Raw genomic sequence first — 18403 nt, 5'->3', positions numbered from 1 at the left:
CATTTGATTATAAGAATTTTGATTGTTTAATAGTAGGATTGTGAAATGTGGTGTTTTAAGTACATTTGCCATTTTTCTTAAAGAATGATTAATATTATACTTCCTCCATCTTTTGTCAATTTTTTTCATTTTTATTTGTCTTGACTTATTTTGTCATTTTTTTTAAAAGAAAATTATACACATTGATTTTATTTTAAATTTTTTTTAATTTTAATTAAATTAATTAGTTTTTTTAATATATAACTATTTTTACTATTAAATAATTATTTTTACTAATATATTTTTAATTGTTTAGTAATATTATATTCCTCATAAATTTCTGTATCTGCACTAAGTAGACATAATCTCTTACACGGAGGAAGTATAATTTTAGATTGGTATTTTAAATTTGTATTGATTTGGTGGATGTGGAGAATTAGGGTTAATAAATACTCCACTTGATTGATAGAAGTACACACAATAGGGTGTATATTAGTAATTGATTTCAATATACATTCTATTGTTGTATGCAATAGCGATTAGGACTAATTAGTATAGAACTATAAAAATTTTATGTAAATATATATATATATAGTTAATTGTTAGCATATATATGATTGTTAATTCACTACTATTTTATACTATTGATATCAAAATAACTTTATATTATATACTTTATGAGTGTAACGGGTCGAATTGTTCCTCTTCAACACCTAGCAATCTAGGGCACGCGGAACCTTACCAGTACAACCGCTAGTCTAGCGCATAAGTACACTAGGAAAACAAAATCATATAAGCTCTACGAGAATTGGATGAATTAATAAGAAGTTTTAGTACCTTCTAGAGAGTTCCGGACGGTTCCAGTAGCTTCACACCTTCGCCCCCCTTCTCCTGATTTCTCTTGATTATGGCTTCTCGATCACTTTGGGACTCGGTCATAGTCATGTTCAACTACAAATTTAGTTTTTGACACTAGATACTATTAACTTTTTATATGTAATATTTTAAATGATAATTATTTTACAGTATAAGGCATAAACTTAAAATAATATCGATTTGATATTTTTGAAGAGAAAAAAAAAAAAAAAAAGGGAAATGAGATCCCGGCTCTAAATCGATGTCAAAACACACCATGTAGATTTTGGCTATATAATTCGATTTGCATATATCTAATAAAAATAATTTATGCATAGAAAATAAGAATAAAAATGAAAATTAGGGAGACAAATATTGAAGAACAATATTAATAAAATATGGAGTATTATGCACTTTAAATTTATAAAATGAGTTGTGTTTGTCCGGTTGAATTAAACTGTTGTAATTTTAAAAAAAAAATTGGATAATAAAATTGGATTGTAATTTTTTAAACATTGTATGTATATTTTTTAATATTGATAAAAGTCCATAGTTGTATTGTTTGATCCGTCAGTTCTTGGTGGATTGGATTAAATTCAGACAATCGCGTACTAGAAAGATATTTTTCATATATCATCAAAAGAACTATTGAAAACTCGTAAAATCTTACCTGTGCGTTTGGTATATATAACCAAACGACTCCAAAATATTCAGAGTGATAAGATTATTATTTAAATCAATCATTACAATAACATTAATGTATCCTAATTCAATATGTCTCTATTTCAACCAGTATGCATGTTACATTATTTTCTTTCAAAACAATTTTACCATCAACGAAAAAGAATAATATCTCTTAGTACACACGAATCAAAGACTCATGTTACCAAATGACCTAATTGATATATAAGGGTGCTGAATCGGAAAAATAAGCACCGTTTATAAGGTATACAATCAGCATATAGTCTTATTACACACAACACATGTTGTGTATAATAATGATATGTAATGTTGCTTCATAATTATAGCGTACTGTATAATAATATGTGATGTGCTGAAATTAATTAATATTTTATTGTATAAAACGATAACTGTCAAACTCAAATTCTACGTTTGAAGATTAGATTTACATTTTGTTTAGTTTACGTGTAACTCCACCATGAGGTTTTTGAAGGAAATTTAATAAATAAGAATACTACACCAAATCAAACAAATATGATAACATTATTCTATAGTTCAATTTAATAATTTTTTATTATTATTGTATTGAGTTTTCTTAAGTCAATAATACCAATTTCTCAAAATTTTATATAAACAATTTTATTTTTAACATTAATAATTGTCAAAAACATTGCTTTGTTTACTCAAGCATTTTCATTTATTTGACATTGTGAACAAAAAATTGTGTTATTTTTAATAAATATAAAACTTGTATAAATTATATTTGATTTGAATTTAAAGCGGGTCTTATTCGGATCTTATTCTCTAAATGAGTCATTTGATTCTCATTCCAGGTCGATTTGTTTTCCAATTTAATTTTCTATGGCTTCTTTGATCCGAAGAGATTTGATATTCGGTTTGATTATGCAGGATTTTAGAGAGCTTTGGTCTCCGTGCGGGCGATTCGACCGTCGGCTTTGTATTTGATGTCCTCTTTGGACGATCCGTGGCTTTGATCTTTGATTTGACTTTGCCATATTTTGGAGGGTTTTGGTCTCTGTGTAGACGATTTAATCATTAGCTTTGGATTTGTTTTCTTCTTTAGACGATCCGAGTTTTGATCTTTGTTTTGGCTTTGCCGCTTTTAGAGGACTTTGGTCTCCACGTGGCGATTTGGTCATCGGCTTTGGATTTGATATCTTCTTTGAATGATCCGCAGCTTTGATCTTTGGTTTGGCTTTGCCGCCTTTTGGGGAGCTTTGGTCTCCGTGTGGGCGATTTGATCATCGACTTTGAATTTGACGTCTTCTTTGGACAATCCGCTGCTTTGATATTTGGTTTGGCTTTGTTGTTTTTAAGGGAGCTTTTCCTTGGCTTTGATGGATTCTTCAACGGCTTTTGAAGCTTTGATCCTTCTTCCGGCGTGGGCATACGACGAAGAACATTAACTCCATGGATTCATCAACCAATATTGGATAATTTGTCCAAATCTGTGACTCTCAATGAAGAATGTTTCGAAGGACACAAAGAACATGGAGAACAATACAAATAGAGTATAGAGACTTACCCCTTTGCTTGAATCCTTGACGTAACTTCAGTGTCTCAAATGAATTGACAATGACGCCTATTTATAGGGAAGGAGTGACCTCGAAGGAGTGACCTCGAAGGAGTGACCTCGACTTCCTTTTTTAATGGTGCCACGTGGCGTGTTCTGATTGGCCAATAGAAAATTGTTATAATCTTTCATTTTCCATGAGATGCTCTTTTCCATCTCGACGGATTTGATTGTGCATCTTCTTTTTTCGCCAAGATCTTTACATCATTGCCCTTTTTCGCAAGATATTAATTTATATTCTTCTTTTATTGACAATATTAATTTATTTTGGTGCCAAATTTATTATGGCTCTATTTATACACGTAATATTTGTATGATATCTTTTATTTTAAGCAGATTTTTGCATTAATGGTTGATATTTATTGTACAAAAATTAATATATGTGCATAATTAAATACCATATATTTATTTTATTGAAATTTTATTTTTTTCTAAAATACGTGATATTTAATTTAATTTTTTAATAACTGCATATACTATTTATTTTTTTAAAATATCAAATATACTTTTTTCTTTTTCTAAAATAATATTAACTCAAATATTAACCTCTCTCATTTTTTATTTTTTTATTTTTTTGGCGACTTCCAAAATTTCAGAAGTCACTATCTAAACAATACAAAGCCATTTTGAAGAAATTATCTACTGTTGGGGTGTCTTTGTTTAGGGATTTGGATTTTGTCCCCCCACCCCCACCTAAAACAATTTTTACTGAATTTATTATTATTATCTGGGCATTGGGCTTTAAAAGCGCAGCAAGAATTTGGGCTTTAGAAGCGCAGCAAGAATTTGGGCTTTAATGGATGACTCTTTCACACCTTATCCATTTTCCGATAACGGCCTCTTGTCCGTAGATAGAAACTACTGCAATGCAACGTGCATTGCAGGCTGCGTGTGGAATGTAATTGACGCAGATTTTTGTATTCTACTGCAAATTCTCCTGAAGATTAACGTATTCTGCTTGTGATCATCGACCAACCGTTTTCTGACGAAGCATTGAATCAAATCAGCAAACAATTCGGTACAAATTGCTCTTGACGACCATGATTACTCAACCCAATATCAATCCGGCGATTCAGTTCGCAGCTCTGACTATCCGCCATGGCTTCCTCTTCCCGCCGGCCGCCGCCGTACGCCGGGCCGCGAAGCTCCGGGCGTTTTCGACCAACAAGGATCAGATCGAGAGGATTCCGGATAAACCGCCGGTATGCACCGCCGACGAGCTCCACTATGTAACTATCGATAATTCGGAGTGGAGACTCGCTCTCTGGCGCTACAATCCCTCGCCTCAGGTACTGCTCGAATTTACATTACGATGCAGCTGTTCTAATTTGGGGGAAAAGGTTTTGATGAAATGGACTTCTATTGGTATTAGGCTCCACCAAGAAATCTTCCATTGTTGCTGTTGTCGGGCGTCGGAACAAACGCCATTGGATATGATCTTGCTCATGGGGTAAGTTTACTCCTCAAATTACATAGAAAACCGTTCTGAAATGTTCATCCAGCCATTCATAGTTAAGGGTGGATTAATTCCTGACTGAAATATCCATAATTGTTTTTGTGTAAGTAGTTAAGCAATCAGATTCCTTTGCTCCATGAAATTGTATTTCGTAGCTCAGTAGCTGCTTATAATGCTCTATTACTATGGTGCTCTAACAACATAGTCAGGTTGAAAATTGTAGAAATGGATTTATGCATTTGCTCTAGATTGAGGAGATTTGTAGTAAGAAAGTAAAGCTGACTATTGCTTAAAAAAAAAAATTCTTTCCAGTCTTCATTTGCTCGGTATATGTGTGGCCAAGGATTCGACACCTGGATTCTGGAAGTTCGAGGGGCTGGATTGAGCGCAAAAGGGTCAGATTGTGAAGATGTTGAGAAGTCAGCTCATGCAATATCTGACCAAATGGAAGCTGCAGCAGAGTATGTGGCTGAAGGGGCTATACATTCAAACCAAAATGGTGCCAATGGAAAAACAGAGACAGCTGTGATCAATGAAGAATCAGATGGGGATGAAACCACTTGGGATAAATCAAGATTAGCTACAGAACTGACTGAAGTTTTTTCTCGCTTGTCCGAAAGGCTTTCTGGTTTTCTTAGCGAAAGCCAGTCGAATGATATGTTTGCCAGATTCTTGGATCAAATATCAAAACAGCTAGAGAATTCCTTTATAATCGAACGGTATAGTGAATTGAGGGAAAGGCTCTTAAGTTTGCTGAAAACAAGGCAAGACTCTGCTGTGGCAAGCCAGATTAGAGATCTGAGCCAGAAACTAGTAGATATCATTGATGAGGCTCAGCGTTCTGTTTCGCCGCAGATTTTTGATCTGCAAGAGAGGCTGATGACAACTGTGGAAGATTTTCAGAAGCAGTTGGATTTGATTGTCAAATATGATTGGGACTTTGATAATTACCTGGAGGAGGATGTTCCTGCTGCGGTGAGGTGGCCTCTCTTATTGGTTATGCTCATAATATGTTGTTAGCATTGTTGTTATTACCGAATTTCTTGATTTTCATTGAGAATCTGCATTATTTTCACCTTTATGTAATAGATGGAATATATCCTTGCCCAATGCAAACCAAAGGATGGTCGGTTATTTGCAATTGGACACTCCATGGGAGGTATCTTGCTATATGCCAGACTTTCACGATTTGGTAAGTCTTGTAAATACTTTGGATCTATAGATGAGGAGCCCTTTTTATTTGAACTAGGAAGTATTGGTTGTTATGCCTCTTTGATGGCTTCTTTCGATATAATTGTTATATTATTGAGTTCATAGCTCAACTTGAAGACCGAACTTACTGTATTTTAATGTGAGCTTTGATATTTTGGGGGGAAGAACATGTCATCTATCTATATACTCATGCTACATTGCTTTCATAATCGCGCTTTGGTGGATACAAAAAAATTTCATAATGAATTGATTCTGAAAGGTTTTGAGGGCAGAGATCCTGGATTAGCTGCTATTGTGACATTGGCCTCATCTTTTGACTACACAACCTCAGAATCATCACTCAAACTGCTCCTGCCCCTTGTAAGCACGATTCTTTTCGATCTATCTCCTATACATTAAAAAATGGCTTTTGTAATATGTTGGTTTCATGCAGGCAGATCCTGCGCAAGCTCTCAATGTGCCGGTCGTCCCTTTAGGAGCATTCCTCTCGGCAGCTTATCCTCTTTCTTCTCGTCCACCTTATGTGTTGTCTTGGCTAAATGATCTCATATCATCAGAAGATATGATGCATCCGGAACTGTTGAAGAAGCTCGTTTTAAACAATTTTTGTGAGTTCAGATATACTCTATTTATCGATGATTAATTAGCAGCTAGTGATGGCTACATCAAACCTGAATAATGAATTTCACAACTACTTTCAGGTACCATCCCCGCGAGACTAATATTGCAGCTAACAACTGCCTTTCGAGAGGGTGGACTTCGCGACAGGAGTTGTAAATTCTTCTACAAGGATCATATTCATAAGAGCAATATCCCTGTCCTAGCTCTTGCTGGTGACCGTGACTTGATTTGCCCACCAGAGGCTGTATATGGTTTGTTTTTCTAATTCTGTTCGACTACCGGGCTCTGGATGTAAAACGCATTGCAGCCACTCTTTTTGTCACACTGTTTAAATGTTTTTGTCCATCCAGAAACTGTGAAGCTCATTCCCGAGCACTTGGTCACGTATAAGGTGCTTGGAGAACCTGATGGTCCGCATTATGCTCATTACGACTTGGTGGGAGGGCGAATGGTCTGCATATTTACGATTTTTCTTCTCAATAGATATTAATCTGTTCCTGGAAGCTCTATCTTGAATGCTCATGCATTAGTAATCCTTGCAGGCTGTTGAACAAGTGTACCCCTGCATAATCGAATTTCTAAGCCGCCATGACTTGCCTCAGTAAACTTGGCTATGGTTATGGGTATGGCCTTAGTGGGATATCATCAGGAAGCAATCTTCGATTTCACGGCATTAATTCCTCAACCAGTTTACAAATATGGTGTTCGCCGCGGGGTTCTTTGATTCTGCCATGGATCCCTTTGGCGAGCTATTCTAAACATCCTGCCTTTAATTTTGTGTTTAAATGAAGAATTGCAATTGCTTGTGAAGTTCTATAGTAGAAATTTTTTTTACCTGAATCTGAATCAAATTATCATTAGAATAATTTCTTCATCTTCATAAAGATTGCATTCCAAGAAGATTACAAATACAACTAATTATATACTTCTATGGTGAATTTCCTGACATGTTTACTGGAGTTTATTTCACACATCAATGTTTGGAAATGGTACAGGAAACATAAGCACACAACAATTCCTCATCATGAAGCACACAAAGTTCCACACAGTCAGGTTGCAAACATAAATGGAAGAATGAAAATTTGTTGTCTCCCTGCAAATTTCCTCATTTGGGAATGGCAGCAGATTTGCAGATAGGGCACTGATTCTTCTGTAAGAGCCACTGTTTTATGCACTGCACATGATGATAATGGCCACAGTCCAGTCTTCCTATTTCATCATATTTTCTGCACTTCTCCTGTATTAGATTAAAACACTTTAGTGGATTTTATTACCAGATGATTTATATTTTAAGACAAAAGAAAATCAGGTTAGGTCTACTTGGCAAATGCTGCACTTCCAATCCTTCTGACCATTCATAAGCTGCCACGAAGTGGAATTAGAGGTAATATTATGCTTGAATTTCCTTATGCAGTTTGATATTTCTTCCTCTTGCAATCCAGTGCCTACATGCCCTATTTTATCACTCAGTTCCAACAATTCCTGAAAGAAAATTGATTAATTGTTGAAATTTTAGATCAAATAGGACACTAAATTTTCTTTTGGATGTTTTAAATGCATACATACCTCATATGACATATCATCGACATTGAGTCTCCAGTTTTGGTATTGATCATGAAGATCAATGATTCCATTGTACGGTAGAGTTTGTTGGGCCATCAGCATCTGCAAAATTTCATTTAATTTTTTTATTTTGAAAAATGACTTCAATAATTGCCTAAAAACATAGCATGTGAAGAAGATAGTCTGGTCAGTCAGACAGACCTGTATGGCTTCTTCAGCCGAACGATGATGATCAGCTCTTGTCCCATTAATAACTGTTTCCTCATTTCCATGTCTCCTGGTTTCTCGAGAATGCTAATTGAAACAGCCTGAGTTATTAGTATTCAAGAAAAAAAAAATACATCTGTTGCTTTTAGACTAATTCATCTTGATTTCAATCATTGGCAGGATCATTAATTTCCAGATTCATGTTGCAAAAAAGAAGAACAAGAACAGGAACAGGAAAAAACCTGTTCATCTGTTCCTAAAAATAGCAATGGTGTACCTTTCTATGATGGAGCCTTGGACCAGCATCAGTGTTCTTACTCCTAGGTGCAAAATCAGAAGCAATGCCGATGCCAGGGGGGGTGCAGCAGACATCAGGGATATCCACAACAACATTCTCTGGTCTCCTTTTATTACTATTATTTTTACAGTGTGGTTGTTTTCCTCTTCCATGGTTGTGATCTTCTTGCCTGAGCTGAAGTGCTGACTTGGGTGCTAATGGTGCAGGAATTGAAGTCCCCTTACATCCCAACCCTTTGATCTTCACAAACACAAACTTGTTCTTCTTCTTCCTTAATTGGGTTCTTGATTCAGCACCAACAGAGGAATAATTTTCAGATCTGGGCTGTGAAAACGAGACTGATGATCTGTGTTGAGTTTGGGATTGGGGTTTTCTTGGAGCTTGTGGCATTATGGTTTTCTGGGGCTTTCAATTCCAAGCACGAATGAAGATGGAACCAAAATTGACCAAGATTTGAAATTTATTCAAGATTAATTGCTACGAGTTCGTGTGTGTGTGTTTGTTGTTGTTGCTGTTTCTTTCTTGGCAGGTCCCAGGATCCCAGGTCCTCCCTGAATCCCAACCCTTGAATTAAACAGGTACAGCAACTACTCCTGGACCCTGCCAAGAATGACAAAGACTATATACTAGTACTGTTTATCATGTCCTTGTTTTGCTCTCTATCTGTGTTATAGAGACAGCCCATGATGTGTGTTTTTTTGTCTTTGTGAACTTAAACATTTCTTCTCTGTTGTCTTTTCTTTTCTGCACATTTGTCCACCATTATCTCTCACATTATTTATTTATTTTATTCTCGGAATTGTGTTTGATATGCAGTTGCAAGCTGGCCTGCAAAAATTCAAACAACCATGTCCTATAGAGGGAGAAAAGAGAAAGGTAATTGCTCAGGTATTATTATGCTGTCATGATCTCCTTCCAGCATTTCTTGTCTCTTTCTACTGCTCTTTTTTGTTGCCTTCCCAGTGAAGCTGTCTAAATTAGATCCATCCATTAAGCTCCTTTTACATAAAGGTTTTTAAAGTTAAAATGTTTGATGTAGAAAAAAAAATATTCTTCATGTCTTAAAAGAATAGGCTTATTGGGATTGGACAAGGTGTTTAAACAGTAATAATATTACATTAAAAATAGATATAAAGTAGAAATTAAAAATAAAAATATCTTTGTAAGCGTATTTATGTAATAATAATAAAAAAATAAAAATAATTTAACAGAGTTATTATTTTGAAATGTATCAAAATAAAAAATTAGAAGTATGGTTTTAAAACTGAAAATATATATTTTTTTGAAAAAAAAAAAATACAGAGTTAAATAATAAAATTTGAAAATTTTTTAATAATAAAACAAACTAAGTATTTAAAATATTCATTTGACATGTTTTTTTCTTTTAAAAAAGAATTATTATTAATAAACAACTTCGTAGATCTCCAAAAGTATATTTATAAACAAAATATAAATGAGCACAGTAAATATATGATACAAATGCGACTGATTTGTTTATGAAAGTATTTTTGTATATTATATGTTCTTTTATCAAATTACATCCAATTTTTATTACTCATAATTTATTTACTTTTTTCCTTAAAAAACATCAAATATAGTACCTATTATTTTATCTTTTATATTATAATAATTTTTTCTTTCCTTTTTTACATATATTCAAAACATCTCATCTATGTATAACATTATACAACTATTATAATTCAAAATTTTTACTATTAAAATCTCGAATCAAAATCCAAACCTCCAAACAAACACACCCTACCAATATATTATATCGTTAAAAATTAGTTAGAAACATATACTCCATCCCTCCTACAAATTTTATTCCCGTTTGAATTGAATATAAATTTTAATGAATATATTATATGTTTATAGTGATATAAAATAAGAGTATTTTATAAATTGAATATGTAGCTAGTTATAATATATAATTTTAATAATAATAATATTGAAATGTATAAATTAAAAAAAATTATTTGTTATAAATAAAAAAGTATATGTTTTTTTGGACAATAAAAAAAACAATAAAAGCACATAAAATATTATTTTATATGATATATTTATAATTTTCTATATAAAGAAAAAACATTCCTTAAATATAATTTCCTATAAACTAGAATTTTGAATGTAAAAAAACAAACACACTCTGCCTAATGCAATTGTGAAATTAGGCCCTGGGCCGTGGATAAAAATTATCATTGTAAAAAACTGCATAAAATATCATATAGAAAGCCCAAGCCCAATATTTATTTCTATATCTTCATGAGCCCAACCTAGAATTATGTGCATTGGGCCTACCCAAATCTGCATAAATTGGGCTGAACCAATGTTGATTGCAAATTTCAATCGCGAGTAGGCTTTCTTGGGTTTTGAATAATTAATTATTATAAAAATAAAAATATTTGCAGCCCGGCCGGCGGACGAAAATGGACGCTTCTGCGCGAGCTCTGGTCGAGGCCATCCACGCCACTCCCACTCAGGCCGTGCTGTACCTCACCGGCGGAGCTTCTCAGGTAACTATGGTGAAATTCATGTAAGGTTGGGGATATTTGGTGAGGTAATGTCCCGAGTGAAGAATCAAATTTGAAATTTATAGGCGATTGGATGGTTGCTGGCTTTGCCCGGAGCTTCAAATACTGTTTTAGAAGCCGCGGTGCCGTATTCGCGAATGTCCTTGATTCATTTACTGGGAAAGGTAGGTAGCTTTTTTTTTTATTGGTGGTTGAATTTTGGTATTGCTATGAGGCAATGGCCTCCTCCGATTGTTTGATGCAATTGACTCAGTTATGGAGGTTCTATAGGTGAATTTATTGTTTATTTGGTTTTTTTTTTTTTTTTTTAAGGTTCCAGCTCAATTTTCTAGTCGACAGACTGCAGAGGACATGGCGTTGATGGCATACAATAGAGCTCTGAAGCTATCTCATCCAGGTTTGATCTTTCTTTTCTTCGATTGCTAGGTTTATGACAGTGATTTTATTTAAATTTCTTAAATATCCTGAACTGTATGCTATGTGTTTCTTTTCGATGATCAATAATCAACTTTCGTGAAAAATGATGTAAGTTAATTGCGATTGATTTGTGTACAATTATGAAGGAAATTAATTTTCTACCAAACATTATTCCTTAGATCTTTTTGTTCTTTGACAGATTCTTTGGCGTTCTAGCCTTTTGTACTTGCTTTTAGTTCCTCATCTTCTGTTGGTTCAAGGATTTCTGGTTTCAAATTTGTTCTGTAACTCATGGTTTTGATCTGCTGTTTAATGTTTATACGTTAAGGAACTTGTGTTTTTATCAATGCTTGAATTCAGGCGTTCCTGTTCTTGGAGTGGGCTTCAGTGGCTCTTTGGCAAGCTCACAACCAAAGCGAGGGGATCATAGGTATTGCACAAAATTGATTGTTTGACTCCTTTCAGATCATTCTTTAGATCTTTTGATAAATGTTTTTTGATATCTTTGGCGATCAAAATGGCCTTAGCTTCCAAATTTTGATGTTAATGCTTATAAAATTTGTTTACAAGCTTGACACAAAATTATCCAGTGGATCAAACTCTACGTGATGGGATCTTAGTTGATGCAGTTGTTGTCAAATCATGGTCTTGACACTTTTTTTCATGACACTGATAGAAAAACCAAAATTGATGATAGGTTAAGAACCTTGAAACTTTTTGTCACATTCTTGACTCGCTTTATTAAGTAAATCTGCAAGCCAAGGTATGCGTTGACAAGCAAGAAACTCATCAAGCGATTTGCTATATACTGTCCATTTGTCGTTCATCTGCACAGTGCACACCAATCTTTATTTTGTATAGAAATAGATTACACCCAGGAGGGAAGTCAGTATTTTCTTAAGCTTATGTTTGTTTCTTGAAAATACTGAATTGTATAGAAATAGAGCTTCACCCTTGTTGGCATTATGACAAACTTCTGTCATCCCATTTGTGAGATACCTTAATGTTATTAGAGGGAGTATTCTTTTCACATCCAAAATGTGGGACCTAAATAATGTGTCTCGATTTGTGGGTGTCGCTTCATGAACTGCAGTAGTTTATTAGATTAAGTTCCTTATGATCTTCATTATCAATTTTTTCCAGGTGCCATCCTATACATCTTAGCAAGAGGAGAAAATGTGTTTCAAACTGAAAAACTAATTCATATGTTGTAACTTGAATGTAGGTTTCATGTATCAACTAGGACATCTTCCCAGCTTTGGGCCTCTACTGTTACTTTGAGCAAGGTATGACATAATTCCCATACACATGGCAGTTAGTTCTTTTTGAATTATTTAGGGTGTGTTTGTTTGGGGGATTGGATTTCCAATCCACTATTTATCCCATTTTTTCCCCCAAAAAAACATCAAATCAAACACCTATTTTTCATTTTTTATATTATACTAAAAATCAATTTTACATTCAAAACATCACATCAACACCTATTGATATCACATCATATAACTATTCAAATTCAAATTTTTTACTATTCAAATCTCAACTCAAAATCCAAACCCCCAAACAATCATTTCAAATTTTTTACTATTCAAATTTTTTACTAATGAATCCATCATTTCAGGGTTTACGAACTCGTGAACAAGAAGACCGAGTTTCCAGCCAATTCCTATTAAAGGTATTGCATTGCATTATTACACTGTTTACAAACGCATATGTTCAATATAAAGATTGCAGCTAAGTGTGTACATGTAGATGAATGCATGTGGCTGATTATCTTTGTGTTTGAGATAGGTTAGCTTTTTAGAATTCTGATTTCTGGGTGTGATTCTAATAATTAGAGTACTATTTTAGCAACTGGTTTGTAAGTGAGAGTTTGCTACCTATGTTCGATGTTAAGAAGAATGGTAGTATCGGGCTACTTTGCTGGAAGCTACTGTTCTATTCATATGGCTGGTGCCGGTTTATTTCCATGCTCTTTTTGGTTGTGTATAATGCTTCTGTTCTATTTAAAGTATGATTTTTCCAAACTCATAGAATGATCACCAATGAATCTTTAAGCATACCAGACACCATTGTCTTGCTATAAGTCATAGTCCTGGCAACTAGTTATGATTTTGATTCTGAATGTATAGAGTAGTACGGGGATTTGTGGGTAATCTTTTGTCGCTTAAGTACTTATTTATTAATCTTGAGAACTTTGATTATGCATTCTATTTCTCTAGTTGCTCTTTCCAATGTTGGAACTTTCATTGACTGCACTTTTGAGTAAAATGTGGATTCTCTTTATCTGTTTGTAGGCAATAGCATATGCTTGCAAGGTTCCCGGAACATATGTTTCTGAATTAACTGATACAGAAATTCCTGATGATTTTGAAATACAATTTGATGAAGATCAGGAGTTGGAACAACTAATTAATGGTCAAATATGCTTTAAGGTTTACCCCTTTCTAGGTGGTATGTTTTAAGCTACATTCAGCTTGAAAATCATGTAATTTTTTTTATTTCTTTGTTTTTTCATTGTGAAGGGAATGTTGTGCAGATATGTCGAACGAAACTAGGAAGGTTATCCTCTCTGGCTCTTTTAATCCTTTGCACGATGGTCACCTCAAGCTCTTGGAAGTTGCCGTAAGGTATCCTCTGGGTGGTAGTGGTTCTTATAATCAGCCTTAAATCGAACATTCCACCATACTTACTCTTCCCCTCCTTCCCTCATTTTCATACAAATTTCCAAAGTCTTCTTAATTCGATGTTTATATGCTCTTACACACAATTTGAGCCCTCTACGTTTATTCTTTGCAGCATTCTTGGTGAAGGATATCCATGCTTTGAGTTGTCTGCAGTGAATGCAGACAAACCTCCATTGTCCGTTTCTCAAATAAAGCAACGTGTCCAGCAGTTCGAAAAAGTTGGTGAGATTTACCATATAATTCTTTTTTAAAGCTTAACACTAACATATGTTACATTTCAAGGGATGTTGAGTACTGGTTTTCTTTTTTTATGAAATATCTCCTTATAAACCAGGACATTTTTATGGCCCTAACTATCCTTTTTCCAAAGAAAACTGTGAATATCTTTTGAAAGCTAACTTATATCTAAGATGGCTGATCATCATGTGCATATTATTTAGATTTTCGGAAGTTAGACATGAGGTAGCGCCGTCAATAACACACCACATGATACGCTTCTTTAATTCGGTTCTCCACCTTCCATGTGCAGGGAAGACTGTCATAATCTCCAACCAGCCATACTTTTACAAAAAAGCCGAACTTTTCCCAGGAAGCGCATTCGTGATAGGTGCAGATACTGCAGTCCGGCTTATAAATGTAAGGAACCAATTTTCTATTGAACTGCATTATGGTTCATTTCAAAATTTCCCAATCTCGATTGAAAACCAATGTTTATAATCCATGAAGCTAACAAGATACACTAGAAAACTAAACGAGTTGAAATGGAATTAACTTGTTGTTTGCCATATTCACGATTGTTGTTCTCAGATACGTGGGGGCTAGGGCTAGGGCTAGGGTTAGGGCACTTGATCCCCAACCCCTAAAATATAGGATTTTTTTTAGTGTAAAAAATAATAAAGTTATGTAATTTATTTATTATTTTGCCCTTCTATTTTTCAATTTTTTTTTTTTTTTTTTTTTTATATGTTATAGTGTAAAAAATAATAAAATTTTTGTAGTTTTGTCGATTTATACTTTTAGATTTTAATTTTTTTAGTAGAAATTATTGAATTTTATTAAATTTTCTTAAATATTTCTCTAAAATTTAATTTTTAGCTATTTTTTTCCTTCTTTCTTGTTTATTCGGTTGCATTGAAAGAAATCGAAAAAGACAATATTAAATTAAAAAGAAAGGTGAATCGACATTTTGCCCGCCCTAAACTCAGGGCTGGTTCCGTCACTGGTTGTGCTTATGAAAAGGTTGAAACTAGCTTTATATTCTCGGTGTCATTTTGCAGCCAAAGTACTACGGCGGCAGTTACGAAAGAATGATAGAAATCCTCTCCGCCTGTAAGAACACGGGATGCAGTTTCCTCGTTGGAGGGCGAAATGTAGAAGGCAGTTTCAAGGTTATGTCCTGGCTATTGCTTGTTTTCGAATTTTAGTTCACAGTTGACTGAAGCTTAAAACTGTTGTGGAAATGTTTAGGTCCTCGGTGACTTCGACATCCCGGAGGAGCTGAAATCGATGTTCATATCGATCCCAGGTGAGAAGTTTCGGGTGGACATTTCATCAACTGAAATAAGGAGAACTCAAGGCTTGGTCTGAATTCAGCTGACCTGATTAATAATATTCTTGCATTGCATTGAAGAACAATCAGGTACACTACATAATTTGACATGTTGAATTTTAGAGCTGTCGATCTTAGATTTGAATTTTTTGTTTTTATTTTTTCATTTAAGTGTTAGTATATATATATATATATATATTGTGATTTTAGCACAATAAGCAAATTATACAGCATAATATATAATAGGCACGACACATTATATAATACTCTCTCCGTCCGTCTCAAACGATTACATTTACATTTTGTATCATTGTATTTAATTAAAACTACCTTTATATTTGTATAATTTTTTTTGTACAAATGTCATTATTTAATATTACTTATGTCCGGCTCTAATGGTTTCATTTATTTTTTTCGTATTAATTTTTTAATATTAATTATTATATCAAAACATAGTACAAATTAGCAAAAATTTGTAAAAATACTTGGATTAGTATCTTATAATACTAATAGAAGAACATTTGTAAAAAAAATTATACAAACATAAGGATCTTTTTAATGTTAAGTACAACGACGTAAAAAGTAAATGTGACCTTTAGAAGCGGACAAATGGAGTATTATAAGACACTAATTGAAATATTTTTTTATTATTTTTTTTTATTTGTTTTATATTTTGATATAATAATTAATATTCAAATATTAATATGTAAAAATAATAAATATAATTCTTGGGTCGGATGGAGGTACTACCTTAGCTTTTGTCGTATATACACACATTAGTAAAGAGGACTATAGAACTTTGAGAAGCTCCAACGGGCAAAAATTCACACTCTCCAAATCTGTTTCCATGCAAATGCAATCGTCCACTAACCGTTGCCAATGATGTGACTTGTGAGGACAAAATAAGTAGATAAAAATTACCGGTTTCGTATTATATTGGTACGTAGGAATAAAATAAAAATGACTAAAATAATCTTATTAGTATTATATAATATTAAAATAATAATATTTGTGTAATATATTGAAAATTGTAAGAGTATTTGTAATTCTATGTGTACAATACAATTACTAAAAAAATTAAATGAATATTTTGTCATGGAATCAATTAAAATGAAAAAATAAATAATTTGTTGAGAAAGGATAATAAAAATATAAATATATACAATAGTAGAAGAAGAGAACGAGAAAGCAAGAGAAAAAAAAAATAAAATAAAATAAAAAATAAAAAATAAAAATAAGAATAAGAATAAATAAGAAAAAGGAGAGAAAAAAAAAAGGGAAAGTGATAAATTAGTGATTTTTTGTCAATATATTATAATATTTTATTATATATTTATTATAGATTTTATAATTGTAATTGTATTGAGTTTAATTTTATAGTTTATCAAACAATATATATTTTTAATTATTATTGATAGTTTTCATATATATATATATATAATTCATACGGGTTAAAGTATATACCCTTCATCGATTAACTATCCTTTAAAAAAAAAATAAATAAATTGGTATGTTTTATAATAAAGTATTTATTTATTTTTTTATAATTATATTATTTATATAATATTACAAATACCTTTTAAATTTATAATATATTATACAAATGTCATTATCTTTATATTATACAATACTTATAAGATTAGTTTAATTATTTTACTTTTATTTTTACTACCTTTCAATATAATACTAGTATTTTTAAAACTTTGTACTAAAAGTAAACGAATATATAAATATGAGACGGATGGAGTATATAACATAAAATACTCCATTCGTCCCACTTGAATGCACATCTTTGGAGTTTTGCAGGAAATTAATAATAATAATAGTTTATTGGTTATTAAAGTGTAGAAGAACTTTTGACGTTTTTGTTATTTGACTTTATGTATGAAGTAATTATATGTATGCAATGGATATTTATAATTTAAGTAAAAATTAAAAGTATTTTACTATTGTGTATATTTATACTAAAATATAAAAAAAATACTTTTGAGTGAAATGTACGAAAATAGTAAAAGTGTAATTTGAAATAGGAGGGAGAGAGAAACATACAATATTACTCACACTGTCCCACTCCAAAAGGATCCTTTTGGGTTACGTAGTAAATTAAAAAATAATAGTATTTTATTGGTCAGTGAAAGTGTGTAAGATGTTTTGATATTTTTTTTCTTTGACTTTATGTATAAAATAATTATATTTGTAATGGCATGTTTGTAGTTTTGGTAAAAATAAAGAGTTTTTTATATTATTGTATAATCACTTTTATTAAAATATAAAAATAATACTTTAGAGCAGGACAAACGAAAAGAGTTAGAACTGAGAAAAAATTAAATCTTTTCAATATAAAAATACTATGGTAGTTTCCATAATTTTTTAAAACAATCTAAAATATAATTTTTCATAAAAAAAAAAGAATAGTTAATTGTTTTTAGACAAAAAAAAATCATAAATTAATGTTACTTTCCATAAAAGAAAATTAATTTTTTCCTTAAGAAAAACTTCATAAATTAATATACTTTCCATAAATAAGTTACTTTTTCCTTAAACAAAATATTCATAAATTAATATACTTTCTGTAAAATAATTTACTTTTTCTAAATAAGAAAATCATAAATTAATATGCTTTCCATAAAAATTAAAACTTATCAAAAGTTATTTTTAAAAAATTTTATTATGAGACAATCCCAAAAATTATACTTAGCGTTTGCCACAGAGAATGAATCGCAGATAAAATAAATGGGAGTAGAGAATAGAATTAG

The 18403-nt window shown here is 32.3% G+C and overlaps 3 protein-coding genes across 6 annotated transcripts; 2 read left to right on the top strand and 1 right to left on the bottom strand.

Moving 5' to 3' along the window:
* The first annotated feature begins 3987 nt into the window (after positions 1 to 3987).
* LOC127263706 (uncharacterized) lies at positions 3988 to 8940 on the top strand. 3 transcript variants are annotated; one of them, XM_051292877.1, is made up of 12 exons: positions 3988 to 4398; positions 4482 to 4559; positions 4878 to 5540; positions 5655 to 5757; positions 6037 to 6137; positions 6211 to 6385; positions 6479 to 6649; positions 6749 to 6849; positions 6941 to 7021; positions 7394 to 7550; positions 7708 to 7782; positions 8349 to 8940. In XM_051292877.1, exons 1-9 carry the CDS (start codon positions 4150 to 4152, stop codon positions 7001 to 7003), a joined length of 1704 nt encoding a protein of 567 aa, XP_051148834.1. In that variant the 5' UTR covers positions 3988 to 4149; the 3' UTR covers positions 7004 to 7021; positions 7394 to 7550; positions 7708 to 7782; positions 8349 to 8940. The 3 variants fall into 3 exon arrangements, with proteins under 3 accessions (XP_051148834.1, XP_051148833.1, XP_051148832.1); XM_051292876.1 differs by having other exon boundaries at positions 6941 to 7550; positions 8349 to 8567; positions 8673 to 8940; XM_051292875.1 differs by having other exon boundaries at positions 6941 to 7550.
* Positions 7487 to 8856, bottom strand: LOC127263708 (E3 ubiquitin-protein ligase MBR1-like). Its single transcript, XM_051292880.1, has 5 exons — positions 8446 to 8856; positions 8163 to 8255; positions 7965 to 8063; positions 7719 to 7880; positions 7487 to 7635 (listed from the first exon to the last, which is right to left on the bottom strand). Exons 1-5 carry the CDS (start codon positions 8854 to 8856, stop codon positions 7504 to 7506), a joined length of 897 nt encoding a protein of 298 aa, XP_051148837.1. The 3' UTR covers positions 7487 to 7503.
* A 25-nt stretch (positions 8941 to 8965) lies between the features above and the next one.
* On the top strand, positions 8966 to 16003 carry LOC127263707 (uncharacterized). 2 transcript variants are annotated; one of them, XM_051292878.1, is made up of 14 exons: positions 8966 to 9044; positions 9283 to 9342; positions 10875 to 10979; positions 11063 to 11161; positions 11310 to 11394; positions 11775 to 11844; positions 12640 to 12700; positions 13033 to 13086; positions 13709 to 13865; positions 13951 to 14041; positions 14211 to 14320; positions 14628 to 14734; positions 15376 to 15486; positions 15566 to 16003. In XM_051292878.1, exons 3-14 carry the CDS (start codon positions 10893 to 10895, stop codon positions 15683 to 15685), a joined length of 1152 nt encoding a protein of 383 aa, XP_051148835.1. In that variant the 5' UTR covers positions 8966 to 9044; positions 9283 to 9342; positions 10875 to 10892; the 3' UTR covers positions 15686 to 16003. The 2 variants fall into 2 exon arrangements, with proteins under 2 accessions (XP_051148835.1, XP_051148836.1); XM_051292879.1 differs by having other exon boundaries at positions 8970 to 9044; positions 9283 to 9354.
* The last annotated feature ends 2400 nt before the right edge of the window (positions 16004 to 18403 follow it).

The sequence above is a fragment of the Andrographis paniculata genome, unplaced genomic scaffold (assembly GCF_009805555.1).
Source record: "Andrographis paniculata isolate CXL003 unplaced genomic scaffold, ASM980555v1 Contig69END, whole genome shotgun sequence".
NCBI lineage: Eukaryota > Viridiplantae > Streptophyta > Magnoliopsida > Lamiales > Acanthaceae > Andrographis > Andrographis paniculata.
This window is presented reverse-complemented; position numbering and strand designations above follow the sequence as displayed.

Coding starts and splice junctions, on each gene's coding strand:
- LOC127263708 (XM_051292880.1), bottom strand. CDS start 8,856: ATGCCACAAGCTCCAAGAAAACCCCAATCCCAAACTCAACACAGATCA. Junction 8,256..8,445: donor CAAGGCTCCATCATAGAAAG/GTACACCATTGC, acceptor TGTTTCAATTAG/CATTCTCGAGAAACCAGGAG. Junction 8,064..8,162: donor CGGCTGAAGAAGCCATACAG/GTCTGTCTGACT, acceptor GAAATTTTGCAG/ATGCTGATGGCCCAACAAAC.
- LOC127263706 (XM_051292877.1), top strand. CDS start 4,150: ATGATTACTCAACCCAATATCAATCCGGCGATTCAGTTCGCAGCTCTG. Junction 5,541..5,654: donor AGGAGGATGTTCCTGCTGCG/GTGAGGTGGCCT, acceptor TTTATGTAATAG/ATGGAATATATCCTTGCCCA. Junction 6,138..6,210: donor TCAAACTGCTCCTGCCCCTT/GTAAGCACGATT, acceptor GGTTTCATGCAG/GCAGATCCTGCGCAAGCTCT.
- LOC127263707 (XM_051292878.1), top strand. CDS start 10,893: ATGGACGCTTCTGCGCGAGCTCTGGTCGAGGCCATCCACGCCACTCCC. Junction 13,866..13,950: donor GGTTTACCCCTTTCTAGGTG/GTATGTTTTAAG, acceptor AATGTTGTGCAG/ATATGTCGAACGAAACTAGG. Junction 14,321..14,627: donor CCAGCAGTTCGAAAAAGTTG/GTGAGATTTACC, acceptor TTCCATGTGCAG/GGAAGACTGTCATAATCTCC.